At 43.9% G+C, this 20,305-nt stretch overlaps 1 protein-coding gene across 1 annotated transcript; it reads right to left on the reverse strand.

Annotated features, from left to right (window-relative positions):
* Nucleotides 1–4,586: 4,586 nt before the first annotated feature.
* SERTM1 (serine rich and transmembrane domain containing 1) lies at nt 4,587–5,932 on the reverse strand. Its single transcript, XM_081996967.1, has one exon. It carries the CDS (start codon nt 5,778–5,780, stop codon nt 5,457–5,459), a length of 324 nt encoding a protein of 107 aa, XP_081853093.1. The 5' UTR covers nt 5,781–5,932; the 3' UTR covers nt 4,587–5,456.
* Between the last annotated feature and the right edge of the window lie 14,373 nt (nt 5,933–20,305).

Consider the following 20,305-nt stretch of genomic DNA (forward strand, 5'->3'; position numbering starts at 1 on the left):
CTTCTCCTAGTTGAACATCCTCTGCAAGCCTCGCTGTCTTCTGCATCCCGATGAAGCTGGTTGGGAAGAGGGGCACAGCCGTGGGGGTTCCTCGGCAGACAGCCCCCAGCACATGGCTCTGAGCGCTGGAGCAGCATCCAGAGAGCCGAAGGGCAGGATTCACCCTGAGGAAACCACGCAGGGAACCTCCGACATAAATAAGTCCTTTGCGCTTATTTTTTACTTGTCAGCAACTGCTGAGCCCGGGCTCAAGATAAAGCCGGGCAAATGATTTATTGGCTGTAACTAATACTCTAAGACAAAAGACAAACTGGTTTGTGTGTTGAAGGGGCAGTGAGGGTGCAATTCATCAGCTAACAGCCTAGTCTCCATCTTATACTTTACTAATAATACTATGACAAAAAAAAAGAGATGTAAACATATTCTATGACCTGGTCTGTATGACGAAATCAGTATGCAGTATTACAGGTGCAGCTTCATAAGTAAATACGTGTGGCAAAATTGCTCTGGCAGACACCTACACCTGTTTATTGAGGCTAAGGCAGAGAAATAAAATTATAGAGTAATTTTATGTCCCTTAAAACAGTAGAAAGTCTTACCTAGAAAAACATGGGGGCAAAAATACTTACGTCAGCACAGCTGGAATAAAAAGTTCAATTTTTAATAATTCAACAAAACAAAACAACTATTCTTTAGAAATAGATATTTTGGCAAAAATATAATTTTCCAAGGAAAACTTTTGAAGTTTGTTTGAAAAAAATTATACATGAGACTATACTTTAAAAAATAGAATTTTTTTTGCTTTTGATTTTTTAACTGAAGCTGCTTACAGAGGTTAATTGTATAAAAGCTGCATCTTTTGATGAGTGTGTTAACCAGTGAAACAAATCCAGCCATTGTGCTGCTGTGGATAAGGAACAGAAGGTGAACTTAAACCATGCAAAGGAGCCCGGTCCGATTTCCTAAAGGCTTGCAGAGATCTTGGACATGCTGATAGCCACCTGCTGGGATTTTCAGACTTACAGTGGGTGCTCAGCTCCCACTGATCTAAAACAAAGAAAACACTTCAAGAAGTGAAAAATAGCTCATCTCACCCAGTGCTGTTTAGCTGTTGCCTGCGTGATGATTACCGTAATTACACTAGCACGCTTACCTGGCCTTGAAAGTGAATACACAGGAGGCTGATGCTGCTTTTATCTCCAGTGCTGGGAGGAGCTGTGAACACATCTTCATCTGTTATCAGCAAAGCGTCCCTGGCCAAGCCCCAGCCTGGGACAGCATCTTGGCCAGTTTGGGCCACCCCACTTATGGGCAGTCTGACAGAGCTCGCAGCTTGATGGAGCTATGGCGTGAGAGTGGGGCTGTGATTGCAGGTGGGCCCCCTCTGCATGTCAGACTGGCCGGCATCACCTACGTCATTTAGCGTAGAGCAGCTTGAAGGCTGCTTTACGTTATGCCAAAGACACAGGCAAGCGCAAGCCCACGTTTCATGGAGGAAAAAGAAGGACTTCTTCAGGTTACTTTTGCACCCTGAATTTGGGGCGTGTAATCCTCCGCTGTAGCCATAGAGTGGGGCCGTTGTCTTTGAGAGCATCCAAGGAGCTGTTGATGTGAAAAGGCCATTCAGCTGGGGAAGCAGCTGGGCTGTAATTCACAATGTTTCCTTAGACAACCGTAACAGATGCAGCGAAATGGTCCCGTTGAGAAGAATGGGAGGTATACGAACTTTGTAAATAACCTTCCCACGCAGATGTCTTTCCCAGTGATCTCACAAAAAAAAAAAAAAAAAAAAAAAAGACTCTGACAGAAAAAGCTCAAGTACAGTGGAGCACAATGCTCCATGGGGCTTCAGCCTTGCCAGGGTACCGCAGGGTTAGGCAGTGAAAGAGGAGGGCAAACAAGCTGTGTGGAAGCGGAGTAAGAATTATTAAAAGGTATTTGTAGGAAATCCAGACAAGACTTTAAGCTTCCAGAGACAAACCTTTCAGGCGAGCTGGCAGACAGAAAAGGGCTGAAAGCAGAAAATTCATTCAGTGGAGTAAACCCTCCACAGAGTTGAAGAATTGGTAAGTGAAGAGTGTGACACTGTTTCAGGACGAGAATAATTTGGTAATGTTGAGGACAGACGAATGGGATGGGTTAACCTGACACTAGGGCCAGGGTGGCCAGCAGTGCAAGAGAGTCTTAGATATAGAGGCTGCTACAGCCTTCAGTAAGGTACTCTTTGATTAAATACACTTAAATGGACAGTATTTCTTGAACTGAAGGAAAATATTTTTTCTGTGTGATCCAGAAACTCTTTCTGTTCTTTCCTTATCCATGCTTTATTGGTATTATTCTTTCTGTAGATTTCCAGATATACTTTGCAACTACCTGAAGCCATGGAGTCTTGGAGTCATATATTACCAAAGCTAATGGCACTGTGGCAGTCAAAGGGCTTAGTAAAAACAAAAGGGGCCCAGGTCCTTCTCTGCAGAGCTGTTTTCCAGCTGATCAGCCCCCAGCTTGTGCCGGTGCCTGAGGTTATTCTTCGCCCGGTGCAGGGCTTTGTATTTTCCCTTGTTGAACTTCATGAGATTCCTCTCTGCCCACTTCTCCAGCCTGACCAGGTCTGTTTGGTTTGTGAGCGACAGAAAGAAGGGGAGATAGAGAGAGGAAGATTTAGAAAACACAGAAATTTGATGAAAATGAAGAACCTAATCTGTTTTTCAATTTACCATGGTGTAAAATCTCTGCAACTCTAGCCCAACTTAACTCAAGGTCGGGTTCTCAGGTTGGGTTTGTTGTTTGTTTTTTTCTTTTTTCTTTTTTTTCTTGAAGGCCAAATACTTTGTAATCCTTAAAAATGCCGTGGTACTTTTTGCCTGTGGCTTATCCTGATGCTATTCTGTTGGATCCTACTTGTTTCTACTCAAATCTGTCCTGAGAAGAACAGGTGCAACTCAGCTGAAATCACGATGACTGTATAGAGTCCCATATGTCACTGCAGTGGAAAAAAAATTAATAGCACCTAGTAAACTACAAAGCAAAATCAAATGTGTGGTTTCTGTTACCTTTGCTACTTTATGCAGTCTGAAAAATACTTTCTGCTCTTGTGAAGCTTGACAACAGCTCATTGAACAAAGCCAATGGGTTTTCAACAGTCTGTATTTAATATTCAATGTCTCTACACCCGCAAGCGTAAGCTAGTAATGGGAAACATATTGCTGGGAACAAACACCCATCTCAACCTGTGGTCTCATCTCTGGTTTTGATTAAATTCCTGCATTTGCAGCAAAGGAAGCAACAAATTTACAACTTTGTAGGTAAGAGAAGATAGTTGAACAGTTGCTCCATCTTGATTTACAGGTCATTAATTTTTGCCCATGAGCTGACACACAAAAACATTGTTACAGGTTTGGGATTTGGAAGAGCTTTCAGAAAGGAAATAATGTTTACTGATCCCTTTTGAATTGTTATCTGTTTTCCCAAGGCCTATCGTCAATCACAGTGAAAAGTGACTTACAAGAAATTTTTCTCTAGATTAATAAAATATTCCAGAGACTAAATATATTCATAAATCCAGTTTGGCTCAGAGAATGCGCAGGCTTAAGTTCTTTATTAAGTACTTATAAAGGTCAGCAAGTTCTTTGACCTTTATAAGTAGCTAATCGCCACCCTAAGTCATTACCACTTACCATACTGTAGGCTCACTTTTAAAAATTGAAAACACCAGCTCCAGCATCATTTGTATGTTGTCTGGCACTGAACAGCTGCGTTTCTAATGATTACATTTACACCAGGCTTTCCGCATTTTCCTCCTAAAGCCTGTGCAGTTAAGGGCAGAATGTGTCTTGTTGATGAGTGCACTGACAGCTCGGTGGGAGGGTATTTGTAACAAATCTGGCCGGGAGGTCTTCCGCAGCTCCCCAACCCATCGCGCCTGCCAGGGTCTCTTCAGCCACTTGTATCCTGCCACGAGAGCAAAATTTGCACCGACTTGAGTGGCAGGACCGGGCTGTGCTCACACAGTGCAGTAAGGACAGCAAGGAATCGCACCGCACGGTGTGGGGCCGCAATCCGAGCGGGTCACACGTGGCATTTCCAATCATTTCTTTGATTGTTTGGCTTGGTTTATTTCCCAGCTGACCACGGGATCCTGTTCATAACGCTGCTAATCACTTTACTGCAGAAATTGGGTGCTGGCTTACATTTTGGGCAGGGGGAAATCGGAACCTAGACTATGGCATCGCGAAGAGGAGCGAGATCGTGAAAGATCATCCACTTCTCACTCCCTCATCTCTGGCCTCTCCTTATGCTGATGGAGAAAAGGGGCTGCCTTCTTCCTTCCCATCTCTTCCTACCCTCTGCAGGTACACTTTGCACCTCCCGAGTGTCAGAGCGCAGGTCTGCCTGGCCATCGCACAGATCCTCGTGTCCCAGTGTACGTTTGTGAAATTACAGGACAAAAACTGGCCCAGAAAGTCCTCACCACTGCAATCAACTTCTGTCCCTGCTGGCCCTGCTTACAAGAATACAAATATCTTGTGCCTAAAGGACCGTTACAGGAGCTATTCAATTGCCAGCTATACCGTACATCTGTTGTATGCGGATCTTTTACGGGAAACAACTGGTTTGTACTGGTATCCATCAAGAGTAAGCTACAGGATCAGTGAAGGATGCAAAGGAGTTGTGTGATATACATGATTCAGCAGTAAGAGCTGCGCCCTGGAGGAACACGTCATTAGGCAAATTAGATGCCACAGGGTCCAAAAATACCTCCACACATTCAGCAGTGAGCATCGTTATTGTAGTCACTTTACTAAGTTAACCAAAGAGATTCAAAAACTGAAATACAGAGGCTTTATACAGAACAAGTTGGGAGTACAAACAAACAAAAGCAACATTCTTCAAGAAACGGATTTTAGTTCTGTTTTGTAAACATCAATAAATACTGAAAAAGATGTGAAAATTAAAAAAGAAACAATACCAACAACTTTAAATTGCCCCAAGGACTATATTTATAATTTAAGCTGGTTTTTGATATTTTGCAATAGGGATTTCATTCAGAAGTCCTTATCTTAATAAAAAAGGAAAAATACAAGTAGTCAGCATATTACAGATACAAAACCAGGGAAGGGTTCACAACTAGAGCAGAAAAATGACACATACAGTTAGAACCATATTACAATTTGGCAGGAATACTCTTAATGAACACTGTGCATGTGTGAGAAAAAGACAGCATCACTATTACAGGCATGAAACGATGATCAAGTGTCATTATCCATTGTCCAAAATGAAAAGGAACATTAGTAAAAGGGGAAATGAAGACTAGGAAAGGAAAGAAAAAAAAAAAACCTAAGGAAACTTTAAAAGCCACCTCATAATAGTCTTCTAAGGCAAATGTTGCATGCACTACCGCCCCAAGAAACTAGACAAAGCTCTTCCATTCCCTGTGCATTTCCTTTCATTTAGTTTCATGAAGAAAGGTTTGAGAGAGCAGAGCGCTGGGAAGAAATACTACAAACCTCTAAATTAGTGAAAGAACTTCCAGCATCACTATTATATTCTGGGTAGGAGGAACTGGAAGAAATTATGTTTTTCAGCCTTTGAAGTGCAATGATCAATAGCAAAAGGAGGAAAGCTAAGAGACTAAGGAATATAGAAACATAGACATAGACGTTGGATAAACGGCCAGGTGATGAATCCACTGAAGTTGAAAGGGATGTGGGATACAGCTCCAGAAAAGTCCCGTTTTCCATGTTTCCTACAAATCCAGATGAAGGGTCGGGTTCTGACATTTTTGGGTTTGTGTTTTAAAAATCACAGCAGATCTTGGATTCAAAGGCAGTTTTAGCAGCATAACAAAAGGTTTATTTTAGGCGACCCTTTTTCCATCACAACGAAGAGATGATAAGTCAGCCAGTGATCAAATTTATCTTTTACTGCACAAGCCCAGGACAATGTAAGATTGTACCCTTCAGAACTGCAAGAAAGGGAGGAAAAAAAGAAAACAAGATTAATTTAATAGCAGATAATGTGATTTCATTTGCACCTGAGACAATCTACTTTTTCAGAGTTACAAGTTATTATTCCTTAGCATTAAGCTGCAATTCTTAAAGCATTAGCTAACAACTATTTTTGTATCTCTATTTTCCAAAATGCAGGGATTAGGAGAAATCTTACCTGCCAATGAATTAAAACTGACCCTTCCCCACTATGACTTGATTAACTGAGGAACAGCACAATCAAAAATGTACTTTATATGGAACATATATATTGGAATCCAAATTTGTCTTGTGGATAAAAGCTAGTCAAGGAACAAAAAAATCCCTCTCAAGACTTCAGCTCCCCAGCCTAGAGCAAGGCTGCTCAGCACCGCAATGGATGACAAATCCACTACTATTGGCCACTTACTCCATACTGCCTTGCTAGAGGTGCTCAGAATGAGAAAAATCTGCCAGATCTGCTTTCTTACAATATATTTATGAAATGGATCAAACGGTTTCAAAGATCAAAATGCATCTCGCTCTCCATGGGGACCTCAATAGCAGGCATGTTTCAGTAAAGCGTTGCAGTAGGCTTCACCTACATGCAAAATCACAAGGGATTGGGCATCCCTGGCAGCTCAGCAAACGCAAGGGGACTATCCACGGGCAGTCAACGCTAATGGGGAAGAGACCCCATCTTTGAAAAAGCTTTGCCTCCAGCCACTTTGTGTTGGAACCTGGCAGCTCGGGTGCTAGCAAAGGTCAGAGTAGCACAGGATGAGCAGATCAGGGTATGCTAAGCTGCTTTTCTTTAAACTGACGTAGTCAGTCCCCAGGTGCAGTCTGGAAGCGTAAGAGAAGGCTTGGTGATGGGGAATTGCTTGTACAAAGCTGACGTGCTGCAGCTGAATTACATGGCGTAACCCATTGCCTTTGTTTTGATACAAACCAGATAATGCAAGGTGCAAGCGGGTAGGAAATGAAGCTCATTTTCTGCATATAATTGTCCACATGCAATCTTTCTATCCATCCATCCATGGTCAACCTCTCACTGCAGATACTCAGGCACTACAGGGAAAGGCAGCAAGCTTTCCTCCCGCTGGGAAGACAATACCCGTACCGAGCTACGTTCCCAGCATGGTCCCTCTTATCTTGACCTTGCTTTTAGCCTCATCCTGTGGTCCCAGTTCAATACAATTATCTCTAATTCACAGTTAGAGGCTTTGAGCAAAATCCCACTGATTTTCACGGCGACAGTGGGAGTAAACACTGTCAGCACCAGCCAGAGAGACAGAATCAGGCCCTTAAAGTACTGATGCGACTGTCTGTGCTCTCTCCTTCTGTGTGTGACGCAACTGCCCAAGTATCTCTCTGAGCTTCTATGAAAGTGCCCCAGCACTGTTCCCAGGAATGTTCTGCCTTATAATTTTTCTTTCAAACATGCTGCCCTTGCTAACTTAGTAAAGTATCTCTTGCTTCAAGAGGCCAACACTTTTTGACACTAGGCGTGACAGCCCCAACCTGAACTAAAGATGCTTAAGAAGGATAAGGTACTTTTATGCTGGTGCTGTTTCCTCTCTGAGAACACAAGAAGCCTTGAAGACACCCACTGAAAATGCTAAGAAGTTTGCTTTGCAGTCACTGAAGTTATTTGCATAGTTACCCACTGTACTTTTGCACTGTAAATTAAATTTAGGAGGCTATGCTATATGCTGCAAAAAGCCATAAGTGCCCAAGTAAATAAGGACTACATGTTTTTAAACACTGTTTTATTTTCTGTACCTCAGAACTACATCCGTACTCCCACATAAAACAGGTCAAGGCTATTCTCTGGTCTCGAGGACAGCTTGGGCAGCATGCTGCATCAAGGTGGCTAAACTCCCTCTTATCCCCATGGACAGGATAGCCAAATCACAGCTGCCTTTGGGAATGAATGATGGCCAGTCCTAACCCCAAATATGTCCAGACATTCCTTAGAGGGTGCTAGCTGGCCAAAACCTTGCCAGGAGGTGTGCTTGCTAATTCAATAGGAGAGATGATGACAGGCGTATGCCCTGGCCTGGATAAATTTACTAGTACATACACGTCTGTGTTTTCATCTGGTTACATTCCAGATGTTGGTTTATTGTTTATTTATTGCATTTATTGTTTCATTGTGGAGCTTTTGGTAGTCTTAATCAAGCAATCTGATAGCCTACAAGATATGCAGGAGTACAAAACTTCATCTGCAAATACCAGATAAAAATATCCTTACCCTTGTGGTATATAACTCAAACTAATGCATAAAATATAGTAAAACAAAACCATTTTATAACCCTAATAGTATTTAGCCCCACAAGAAACAGTATTTATTGTACCTTGTAAAATAAGTCACAACAGACTGAACAAAGAGAGATCCTTATGAGATTATACTCCTTTTGAACTGTCTTTAATTTAGTGATCCAAAATTAACTAATGGAACAATACGTGTTCATTTCATGTTCTGGAAGTAGTTAAGTGCATTATAGCTAAATTATCCTTTTTAACAGATAAGCTTTGATATAGAAGATGTTTATCCTTGATTACTCATCATAATGAAAGGCAGATCCATTATTAATTAAATTTCTTTCTAATAACTTAAGGAATTAATTCATATAAATTCTTTAACATGGCATAAGTTAAAAGCCTTTAAATTCTTCACAAGTTTTAAATCCACTACGTTTTACTGTTACCATTAACAGTTTTGGCCCTGGTACAAGGAAGAACTTTGGTGTAGGACTTTCTTTGAAGTTAGTGGAAAATTTATGGTCTTAAATTGGACTAATCAGAACCTCACAGTTAAGCAGAGATGTGAGTGCTTTGCTAGATCAGAGCCTTTATAGGTCTTACAATGTCAACTGGGCTATTTTTAACCGAGTATTTTGTAGTGAGATCAGAGACACTGTAAACTCAGATTCCAAAGGACTATGGCCCAGATCCTAGTTGCCTCACTCACACTACGTAGTGATGTGTAAATGAATCTCACCATAAAAGGTAGCTTCAGCTAAAGTGGCTCTTTGGGTAATATATTAGGAAGAAAAAAAAAAAGTGTGATTTTAGTCACACATTTAAAAATATGGACCTAAAGTGTAAGGTCCTACTCAGTCTAAATGGATTTTTACCAACCATCTGTGCCCTGTGGAGTAAAACAGCAAAATCCTACAGAGTGTGAACAGATCTGGTCCTGACATCTGAGTAGTATTCATAGGAAAGGTACAAAAATGTAGGGAAATTAAATGGATCCGATCCTGATCCCTAATGGTGTTCCCTGGTGCTGTTCCAGCATGGCAATGCTGCCGGCGAGCAGCCAGGCCAGCCCAGCCAGTGGCGTGGGGCAGGGGGCAAACGCCGTTCCGGACCGGGAGGCAGCTACGCAGTCCTAGGGCTGCACGGACCTCAGCCACGCCACAAATCAGACCTCCCAGCCTTTAAGAGGGGGATCCACAAGACGTTTTATTTAGTGCATCACAGCGACCGCTTTGCTCAGGTTCTTGCTTCTGCTGGGAGAAGAAGGTAAGTGGCATAACCAGTTGTTATGGTTATTTGTTAATCCTCCCAAAGGAATAACCCCAAATAAAGCCAGATGTCGGCTTCACCTTCCTCTGTGGTAATTTTGGTTTTGTGCATTTGTGAAAACTAAGTAGAAAATCATCAAAACAACAAGCCCAAACCTGGTCCCCAAAAAATGATTTGGCGTTTTGTCACTGACTTCAAAGTACAATGATAAAATTGAAAGTGTCTGACTGCAATAAACCCGTTGTCTTTCCAAGAGCCATAAACCCATCAAGAAATACATCTAAGGAACCAAAGTTTTGAAATTTTGTAGTGGTCCCTACTTCTCCCTTGTCTATTGTTGGAAAGTTGTTTTTGTTTAAGGCAAAGACTTAATTTAAAGTGCTATTGCTGAATGACTGGAGATGGAGAGGAACTCTGACAGGAGAAGGCTTCCTAAATAACTAGTCCTGAAAATCTTGGGACAGGGCAACTGGGACCTGTCTGCTGGGGGACTCAGATTTTGTGGTGTAGCTGGATCCAGATTACTTTCTCAGAGGCACCTCTGCAGTTCCAGGACAGGGATGCATGGCTTGAGGAGGCTTCCTGAGTTGTTGAGTCCAGTCCCGCTGCTGAAAATCGCAGGTCACACTCTGCCTTTCCGACACCAGCTGAGTTTTCCCGCTGCTATTACTCTGCTGTTACACAGCCTTGCTGCTCTGATGGGCGGACTGCTTAGACGGATTCACGCACTTCAGTAAAACAACTCGCTGTACCAAGAAGGCACAGACTCCACCTCCGCACTCCGCTGGTTTTAGATGTACAAGAGAGCAAAAGCTTGTTCTGCTACTTCAGTCCCCAAACATGAGGACTGGCACACCAGGAAAGGCTCTGCTAAACACATTGTGTCATTTGTACATCCTTGCTTTTCAACCAGAACCACTATTTAAATATTTTCCTCCAGCTGTGCACTGCTCCTCCACTCACGTCCTCTGCGTAAATCACTTTTCACAGGTGAGAACAACCACTCTTATTCCAAGGGTGGGACTACGTGGCATATCCTGTAGGCAGGCTCACTTGGAGTTTTTAATCTTTTCTTTTTATCCCATCGTAAGTGGGAGACAGGCAATTTTGCATTCACAAAAAGCAGGGCAAACTGGGTAGAAGAGGGATTAAGCAAGCCATCGCTAGGTAAGAGGTAAATCCCAGGTAGCATGCAGTATCACGCCTCGGTAGCCATGCCAAAGCTATCAACTATTTGCATCTTTGATGGCACCTGTCATAAGACCTATTTTTTCAGAAAATGGAAACGTGGTCAGGAGCAGAGGCCTCATCAATTAGCATATGCTCTGGGTGCCAAATTATAGGTAACATATGTAATTTAATCTTGAGCATAGCTGAGACGGTAGTCATCTCCCAGTTCGGTCCAAGGTGAATGTTAAATGAGACTGCAGCACTCTCCAGGATGGCATGCAGTAAACAGAGGGCTTTTTCATAGTCCCAATGTCATAAATCCTTTACCATCCAGTTCCCTGTATTGTATTTCTCTGCATATCTTGATGCAACAACTCTATTTCTCCAGGCTCAGTGAAATATAATTTAATGGAGCATACTCACAACCACTGAGGCCCTAAAAATTGAGGAACAGGAAGCAAAGATAAGTCTGGTAGATTCATTTTCTTAGGAGTTTATCAGCCATAGATAAGCACTTCATTTTCTTGGTTCTTCCTGGCTTTTTGTACTACAAGCTGAGAAATACATTGGCTGCTTCAGAGGCTTCAAAATGTTTACGCAGAGAGAAAAATTGACATCAAAGAAAATCAGTGGGTTTATGCTACATAAACTAACATTTTTGTCACAATCTCCCATCGACTCTTTCTTTACAGGTAGGAGGTATGCTGAAAAGCTCTTATTGTAAACAACTCCTAACAGAGAAGAGCTTAATTTGCCTTTACCATAGTTAGAAGAGTGAGGTCCCTCATCCCATCAGACATCAATATGCTGTTAATTGTATCTGCCTGCCTTCCCTAAAAGCTTAAAACCCTTTTGGCTGATTTCAGCCCAATGTATACAGAAAGGCAGAGGATGAGTGCAACAGAAGGATGAGATTTCTACCATATTCTTCAAAATGGAGGGCTCTGTGGAGGGCAGGGAGTCGTTTGCTGACCCAGTGCAGGACAGCTGAAGAAGCTTGCCCATGTCAGATGTCCATGCATCCTGGCAGAAGGCCTCTGGCCACCAGACTTCATTATTTCTGCACACACTGTCCTCCTGCAGATCCAGCTGCACACATGTGTGTCCCAAGGGACACGGAGATGAGGGTCAAAGAAGCACATCCCTACACTACTGGAACAACGTGCCCACAAGGGATGACTTGGGGCCATCACCCTGATAAGGAGGATCTGGTGATTAGCAGATCCTAGATAGCACTGAAATTACTGGCCATTAATCTGGCTAGGAAATGGCTAGGAAGGGAGATGAGTTGCAAGATGGTACTCGGGGTCTGTGCAAAAACTGCTTGCTCTCTACGAGGCAGACAGCTCTTTGTTTTGAGTAGGAGAGTGGAGGCAGAGGACATTCATTAAAGATGACACTGATTATCTCTGTGAAAGGACTCACAAGTGTGTTCTCTGCTCTCTTTTGCCCTTTTGGAAAGTTAAAGCCAGGAGTGGTATCATCCCCTCATGACCTGAAACCAGAACCACCTCTCCTTCGTTCAGCATCAGGGCAGGAAGAAAAGAGCCCAGGCAATATGGTGATGCCTGTTCCAGGATGAAACCTCCTCATCCCTTGAAACCTCTTCACCCCTAAAGGTGTGTCAGCCCCCCACCAAGTCCTGTTTGTCACAGTTATTAATTCCAAAAGCTGGAAGCACGTTTTCACTAGATCTGTTAAAAAGATTAAGATTTCTCTTGACCTTAGCTACTTCGATACATGTATGAAGGCCCGCGAGCTTCTGGTTTAATTCTTTCATCTTCCCCCTCACTGCCTTAGTTTTCTGCATTTATTTCCTTTAGCATATAGGACTTTATCACTGCATATGGTCCTTCCAGCTAACACATAACACAAAGCATTTAATGCCATTAAAAATATGTTTACATGCTCATACTAAAGGACTTTACATACAGGGAACCCTTCAGCCTTGAAAGGCAATTTGCTCTAGACTGGAAAAACGTAGCAATTTAACATCATGCAACTAAATTAGACCACAGCTTTAGGCAGAAAAGAAGTGAGCAACATTTTGTTCCGTTGAAAATGTAGAAAGATTAGGTAGGAAAGGCAAAGAATGACTGCTCACTTGGAATTTAGCAAGGATAAGATCCTTAATACTTCTTGTTCTTGCACAAATGCCTTTGGCAATTGAAAGGCCACAATTAAGTATGATGCTTCTTTTTCCTGATACAGATGGACCCTCCAGGAGCAGAGAATCCCTTTACCACTCTGCCTGGGAAACAGGATCAGTCACCAACTGACTCAATAAAAAAGTGCACACAAGGAAAAGGAAAAAACTATTTCCTGCCACATGCAAAGTCTCCCTTTTAATTTATGATCTAATTTCATTTTTTATTATTATTTAATATGATTTAAATTTATGACTCTTAAAATCTAAGATGACAAGTGCCCAGATGGCTTGGTTGCAGGTTAAAATCAAGTTATTGGGGTTTTGTGTGGGGCTGGGAAAAGGAAAAAATCTCAGAGCCATAAGGATATTTAGATTAATTCAGATAGGATCAAACGCTTGTATATATAGAGTTATTTATACCAACGTAAAGCAAAGACATCATGACCTGGGATCAGACCCAGAGCCTGTCAGTTCAATCTGCTCCTTAAAAGTAGGAGAAAAACAAGCAAAGAGAATGAATAAAATACTTACAAGCAGGAAGAGACAGGGATGCAAGCCAACTGTCCAATGTGCAGGATGTGGTTAGTTATCACGCCCAAAGCTAAAGGGACTGCATGCTGAGAAAAGCCCCTATAAAAAAGCAAATCAAAGCTGAAGAGTTTAGTAATAACTACATTAATAAAAAAACAGGGACTAAAAAGTGATGAATTTTGACTGCTCTCGGTGCCAGAAATTTCAGAAGAAAACAAAGCAACTGGAATCCTGGCTTGTGTTTTATTCCTGCTAGCCACATCCTTCTACTGTCCAGTTACAGCACTGCATGTATAATATAAAAACCATGCTTATCTCTCGCTCTCTGCTTTATAGCCGTGCCTTGATAACACCTTTCTCCTCTTCTTTTGCAGAGTGCTCCAGGACCAAGACAACCTGCTGTCCCCTGGCACTACTTCAAGCACTGAAGCCCTGGATCTGCATTCCAGTTCATTTCACATTATCCCCTAAAGACTCCTGCCAGGAATCAGGTCTTTCTGGATTACACATCATTATTTATTTATTCTCTTTATTTCAGACAATCTGCACTTTAATTTTACTTACCTGAAATCCCAAACTAAATATTGTACATGCACAAGGATAGCTGGAAGATTTTTGTGTGCTACATTTGTTCAATGCCTAAAATTAAAACGTGCCCCCCGAACTGTCTTTAATAAAGCAAATTAAGTTGATTGTATATGAAGAAACAAACCCAGATGATGCAGATTAAAGCAAAAGTAGGGACACTTTCAAAAAAGATCTTTCCCTCTGGGAAAGAAAAGACGCTTGCACGATCATTATACATCTCAGACTCTACCCTTTCAGCACATTTGGTTTGAACTGCATTAGAGAAGCAGATCTCTGGGGATGAATGTTAATGCATTGTTGTGTTGCTTTCATCCCTTCAATCACTCAATCACTTTATGGTTTAAGCCTGTCCAAGTTCAGTAAAGAAAATAATCTAGTGCAGCTGTTAAAAGTCAGCATTGTTGAAATCCAAATGTTTTGATACCATTGATTATACTAATGTTCCACCCCAAGGGAGTCAGACAGCTTTCTGACCACCTCCCTCTGCAAAAGGAGAGGTGGGAGGTTGCAGGTGAACTGCGAGGTCAACTTCCCCAGGGATGGACCCAGCACATCCTCTGGATGCGAGGGCATGCACGCCATCGCCTTGCCCAGAAGCACGTAGGCTGCGGCAGGTGGTGGTACTAGGATGACGAGGGGGATGCAACAGCACCCGTGTACCTCTCCTCTGGCAAATTTGCTTCATGTAACAAAGAGCACGATCCTATGCCCCTCAGTTTTGTCTGCTCGTAGCGAGACCCTTTCCCTCCTCTGTTTCTCTCCCTGGCTCCCTTCTGGGCAAGAGGCACAAATCTCTGCAACAGGGACTTTATCTTCAAACAAGACAAAGATAAATCATTTTGCTTCTTTTCCAGCTCTCTTTTGTTTCCTCAGGATCTTCTTTAGTCCCTCTCCCCAGAGATACAGAGCACTGCTCTTGCCCATCTAGCCCTTCATTCAATACAACGCCCCAATCCCAGGCAAGGCAAAGGGAACAGAGCCTACTAAATCTTTAGCTGATTAAACATGCCAGAGATGCAGTGCAAAACACAATACATCCTCAAGGCTCTTTAAATGCGTGCATTCATATTCAAATGGAAAGCATACACAGTGAGATGGTGAGGTCTGAGCTTTTAATTACCTTTGAAGAACACAGAAATATCTGTACCAGAACATCAAGAAGCTTATCTATAGGAGACCTCTTGGCATACACAGTTGCATCCCACTGCCCATCATTCGTTTTTGCACCAGTCTAATGCCCTTCACAGCTATTTTCATGGTCTCAGCTGCGGCACTAGCCCACAGCAGAGGCTCGCACTGATCATGTTCTGGCATAGCTGGATTTGGCCCAAACACTGTATTCACTCCCATCGCCACTAAGATACGCAGGGAGCAAGGACCTGTCTGCTCCCTGTGTCTCTCGGGATGTGAATAGGGAAAAGAGTCTCATCATTGTACATCTGGAACCTCAGATGGGGAAATGGGGCCCTCCTGGTCCTGCTTCCCATGGGAGTGTGAGTCTGAATCTCACCCAAAGGACACAGGGTCGCTGGGGAAATCAGTCTCCTTCCTGTGTTGGTTTGCTAAAAATATTTATTTCCCACTTTTGTTGAAAGTTTCCTGTGAAAAATGGGGGGGGGGGGGGAGAAAGTGTGGAAAAAGAAAAAAAGAAACTCAAAAGCCCACTCTTCCTTGACCACAGTGACGGGTCATATTTGGTTGCTTGGTGTCCAGTTCCAGCTTTATTCCCTTTATTCCCACTCTGAATAACTTCTGTTCCTTTTGGCGACTTTCAGACAAATTCAACCTCAGGCAGAAACCTCAAAGACAGTCGAGCTTCCTAAAGTTTAATGACAGCAGACGATCAGGAAGAGGAGACAGGAAGGTTCACACAGCCATTTGGTTCGCCCTAATAGCTTTAGGTCTCGGTAATTGACTTCTACAGTCAAACACAGCCACTAAGATGTCACTGCCAAAGTAGCAGACCGTGGGTGCCCAGAGACAGCAGGATGGAAAGGGGTCCAGGGCGAGGTTAGCCAGGGAAGAGGGAGGAACCGGCAGATACCAGGATTCCTTAATCTCTGTATTTTGTGGAATGGCTTCTTGTTTGATTTCTTGCAAGCCCAAATTAAAAAATTTTGTTTGAAGAGAAAATTTAGTGTAGGGTGGAATGGCTGCTTGATTAAAAATGTACATTTTCACCGGGCAAAAAGAACAAAAGGTAAAAAAAAAAAAGAATCAGTTAAAGCCTGTTGCCCTCGATGCAACAAGTACATGAAAATATTTCATCTGCTTCTGTCTGGCCATCTCCTTTCATAGCTGAATCATGCTGTTGCTGCTACCCCTCCTTGCCAAGGCTGCAAGTGTCCATGCGGAGCATCCCACCGACACTGAGAAGCCTCTCGGGAGAAGATGCCACCCAGCGTGTGTCGGGTGGTGATGATGCAGATCTCAGAACAAAGAGAAGTTAATTAAGCTTTGTTAGCTGTGCCTGACTCTTAACGTGGGCTCCTGGTAACCAGCTGTTGTATTCGACACAAGCAGATGGGCACTGGGCTCCACGCTTGGGGCCAAATGGCCGGTGGAGCAGGGGGCTGTGCACTCCATTTGCTCGCCCTGAAGCCGCACGCACTACTCAAGGAGCAGTGCTCCAACTCCTCCGTGTCATTTACTCAGAGCAAAACCTACCAGATAAAATACCAAGACACAGGGCAAACAGTCCCTGTTATCAAAGCCTGCTTTCATTCTCCATCACACTCACCTGTGAAGCTAACAGCTTGCAGGGCTCAGACCCTCAGGTTCAGCATCCCTCCAGGTAAAGGGGGAAAAACCCTCAGAAATACCAGGCATTACCCCCTACATCTACCAGGAATACAGTTTTAGGACAAAATGTGGCTAAATCTGGAAGCGAATGGATTTAAGGTCTCTATTGTCCCCTCCAGTGCTGTGGCACAGCACCCTGCCCGATGCCAGAGGAGATGGCTGCACACACGAGCGTGGCTGAGAGACCGTGTCTCTGGTACTCCGGGGGGGCACGTCCACCCACCATGGGCACATCGTGCCAGCAGGTCTCAGGAGCCCTCCCTGCAGACTTCAGCAAGGGGCTCTGCTGAACAGTAAGTGGCCCTTAACTTTGCTCATCAAGGGGGTTATTAGTCCTTAACTAATGAAGTCGTGACCCAGTTAGTGGAGTCGAGAGTAGTAAGAAAACACTTTCCTATGGTAAAGTTCAGCTGACACACTGGCTTCTATATATTTTATAAAAACAAAGTATATGCTCCATATCAAATACAAAAATGTCAAGCAGATTTCATTTTAACCGCCTTAGAAATCCTGACACAATATAAAGCTAGGACAGAATTTTGTACACTTGATTCAACAGAAACCTCTCTTAATGCATCATTTTGTTTCAGAATTTTTTCTCCCCAAAAAAGCAGGTTCAATACCAACTATGTACGGTGAATTTAAATGTCAAGGGAATTTTAGGCACAGATGTGCTATCACAGTAACTCCGCTCGCTGTAACTCCGCTCCCCAACTCAGATGCCTCAGCCTGCTTTACCAAGAGACGTAAGAAAACAGCCGTCTCCTTCGATTCTCTGTTTCCCCTCGATGGTGTAACAGAAAAGGTCTCCATTCTCACACCATTCCTTATTTTACCAACGCAGGCTGCGTGCCCTCCCTTGACAAAAAGACAGTGGCATTATCGTATCTCTGTTTGTGTGCATAGTATTTTCATATTGTCACCGTTTGCAGAACGGTCTGCAGTAACTTATGCAAAGATGTTGGAAAGGGAGTTGTAGTGAACCATGCTGTAACGGGTAAGCATAAGGGGGCAGGGTTGCACCTGAAATGCCAAAAAGAGCAAGTGAGGATAACACAGACTATGGAGGGAGAGCTTCTGCTGGTGCTAGATAGAGTGATCTCCGCAGCATTGCCTCTCAGGTGTCCTAGATTTAGCGGACACTGTTGTGCTCAAATCCAGAGCCAGACTAATTCCAGTGAACAGGGATGGAGGCAGCACGGGTGAGGGCTTGTCTCAGCATCTCACCAGACAGCCGCTGAAGGCAAACGAAGCAAAAACGAACGTGCTGGGACTTATCAAGGAAGTTAATGAAATGATGGACAAGGTGCCCATATGAAACTACAAGTAAGCGCAAGGCAAAGCTCGGGGAAATACAAAGGTGATAGCCTGAGGGAGACAGCTGAGAGCACGGGCTGATCAAAGCTCAGGAGTACATCCTGGTAAAGCAGGAAAGGTGGTACATCATGTACGGGGAGACTATCGAGGACACTTGAAAGTGAAGCCTGCGACTGACGTGTCCGATGCAGGGGAGAAGGGCGAGCGGCAGAAGGACTGACAAAGAGGGGAGATGCAGCCGAAGCGGCAGGCTAAGAGGTGGGTTTTTGCAGCAGCGCCGTGGATCGACTATGCCGTAACAGGATTTCCTCTGCGCAAGCCAGGAAAAGGAGGTAACCGCAGTCACGAAGACACAAGGGGAGGAGTGCTTGCAAGAGGGTGCAGGAGGTAGAGATGGAAAGTCTCAAAGCTATCAGGAACACCAGATTTTTCAGTATTTTCTGGATGTACTCTATCATTGAGCTAATTCCTCTTCTGCGTAGATGGGGCACCAGGAGGAAAACTGCACTGCTTTCTGCCTCTGATGGGGAATTTATAGCATACAATTTTAATTTGTGCTACACCAGTAAGACCCAATTATGAACCAAGACACTTGGCAGACACAAACTATCCCAGTCAGCCTTTTACATCTGAAAAGGTTAACAAAATGCAAGCGGCAGTAACTTCCTAAGCCAAATATATTCATATACATACACCCACCTATTTGGTGACAGTACTAGAGTAGACTTGGATGCTGAAATAGCCAAGGACCCCTTCCCCACCAGTTCAAGGTCCTACAGCATTTCTCCTGTTGACAGCAATGCACACGTACTAGATATAGCAAGTAGCAGTCTGCAGGCAGGCAAGCCTGCACATGGGAGCAGAGGAAAGCCAAGGAAACATGAGGGAGGCAGGGGTGACATGCCTGCCTCTCCTTCCCCAACCTTGGGTGATAGGGCTGACCCAGTCTGAGGAAGAGGTGGGGAAGGCAGGCAGCCAGTACCCAGCTACAACCAGCAGCAACTGTCTCTCAGGGGGAAAAGCCCTTCTAGACATTACAGCAGAGAGAAGGAGGCTGGTGGTTTCAGATTGCCCTTCATTTCAGTCTGTTCAGGCACAAAAAAGTCAGAGCAGGGTCAAAATGACTGTAAAAAGCAAAATCATAAGGAAACAGGCACCAGCCCTCCAGCTGGATCCCTTATCATAAAAAAACTGCCAGCACTACCTACATCCTATCTGGTCGCGATTTTATACATTTCTTCTATTCATCTTTCTCCCATTCTGCTATAATTACCAGAGAATTAAGTTTCATAATACTCAGCATGGATTCCTAATTGTCTTTGCTTATATAAATGTTAATCAACATGGAAAGTCCTCAGCCCTTTACCACTATTTTCACAATTTCCCTCTAACTCTTTAGCATTTGCAAGGGTAGGAAGAGTTTGGCTCACTTGCTTTCTGTCCCAAACTTCATTACCTCTACTGAGGTGACATTGTCACAGCCTGCAGCTTTTAGTTAGAAATCAAGTGTTTGGAAAGGCACATTTTTGTGCATCCATCCTGTTTTCTTTTTCCACGTTGTGCTGTCTAAGCTCAGCTCTTCTCCCAGTACACTGGATAGGCATTTTACAATTTATTTGCAGAGGGTGCAATTCCTTTCCTGTCATCTTCCCGCAAACAATGTGAAAGAGCACAGGGGTGGCAATCTGTGCTTATACCCACAGAGCCAAAAATGTGCTTGCACAGGGATGACCCAATGCTCTGCACTATCAACACCCTCCGGCCTGCAGAATCTTTCAGAAATGGAAACCAACCTGTGCCTCCCTTCTCTCGGCATCCCTCCTTCCAGAAGCAGCCCACCCCCAGATGTTGTCCCCACGCTATCCCTGAGCCCTCCCCTCTCTGCCTCCAGAAAAAGCCACTTCTCCGAAACGAAGAAGGGTCCATTCCATTCAAGCACTTTGACAGCACACGAAGTCAGTAAGGACAAAACCAAGTTCTATCCAAAACACATTTGAGAACAATCAAATACAGGCCCAACACACCCCGAGGTTAAACGCGTGTGAAAACCGAATGCCCTTGATTACGGCACACGAAAGACACACCGAGAAGACTCTCCCGGAGCCGGCGCCGCCGGTGGGGCGCGGAGGGTGGGCAGGCGCGGCTCCCCGGGTGCTGCGCGGCTCCCCGGGTGCTGCGCGGCTCCCCGGGTGCTCCGCGGCTCCGGACCCCGCCGGAAGACCCGCTTCAGCGCGGGGAAGCGCTG

Source organism: Phaethon aethereus (assembly GCF_964289735.1).
Source record: "Phaethon aethereus genome assembly, chromosome: 1".
NCBI lineage: Eukaryota > Metazoa > Chordata > Aves > Phaethontiformes > Phaethontidae > Phaethon > Phaethon aethereus.

Bases quoted from the DNA above. Each gene is read 5' to 3' on its own strand.
- SERTM1 (XM_081996967.1), bottom strand. From the start codon at position 5,780: ATGTCAGAACCCGACCCTTCATCTGGATTTGTAGGAAACATGGAAAAC.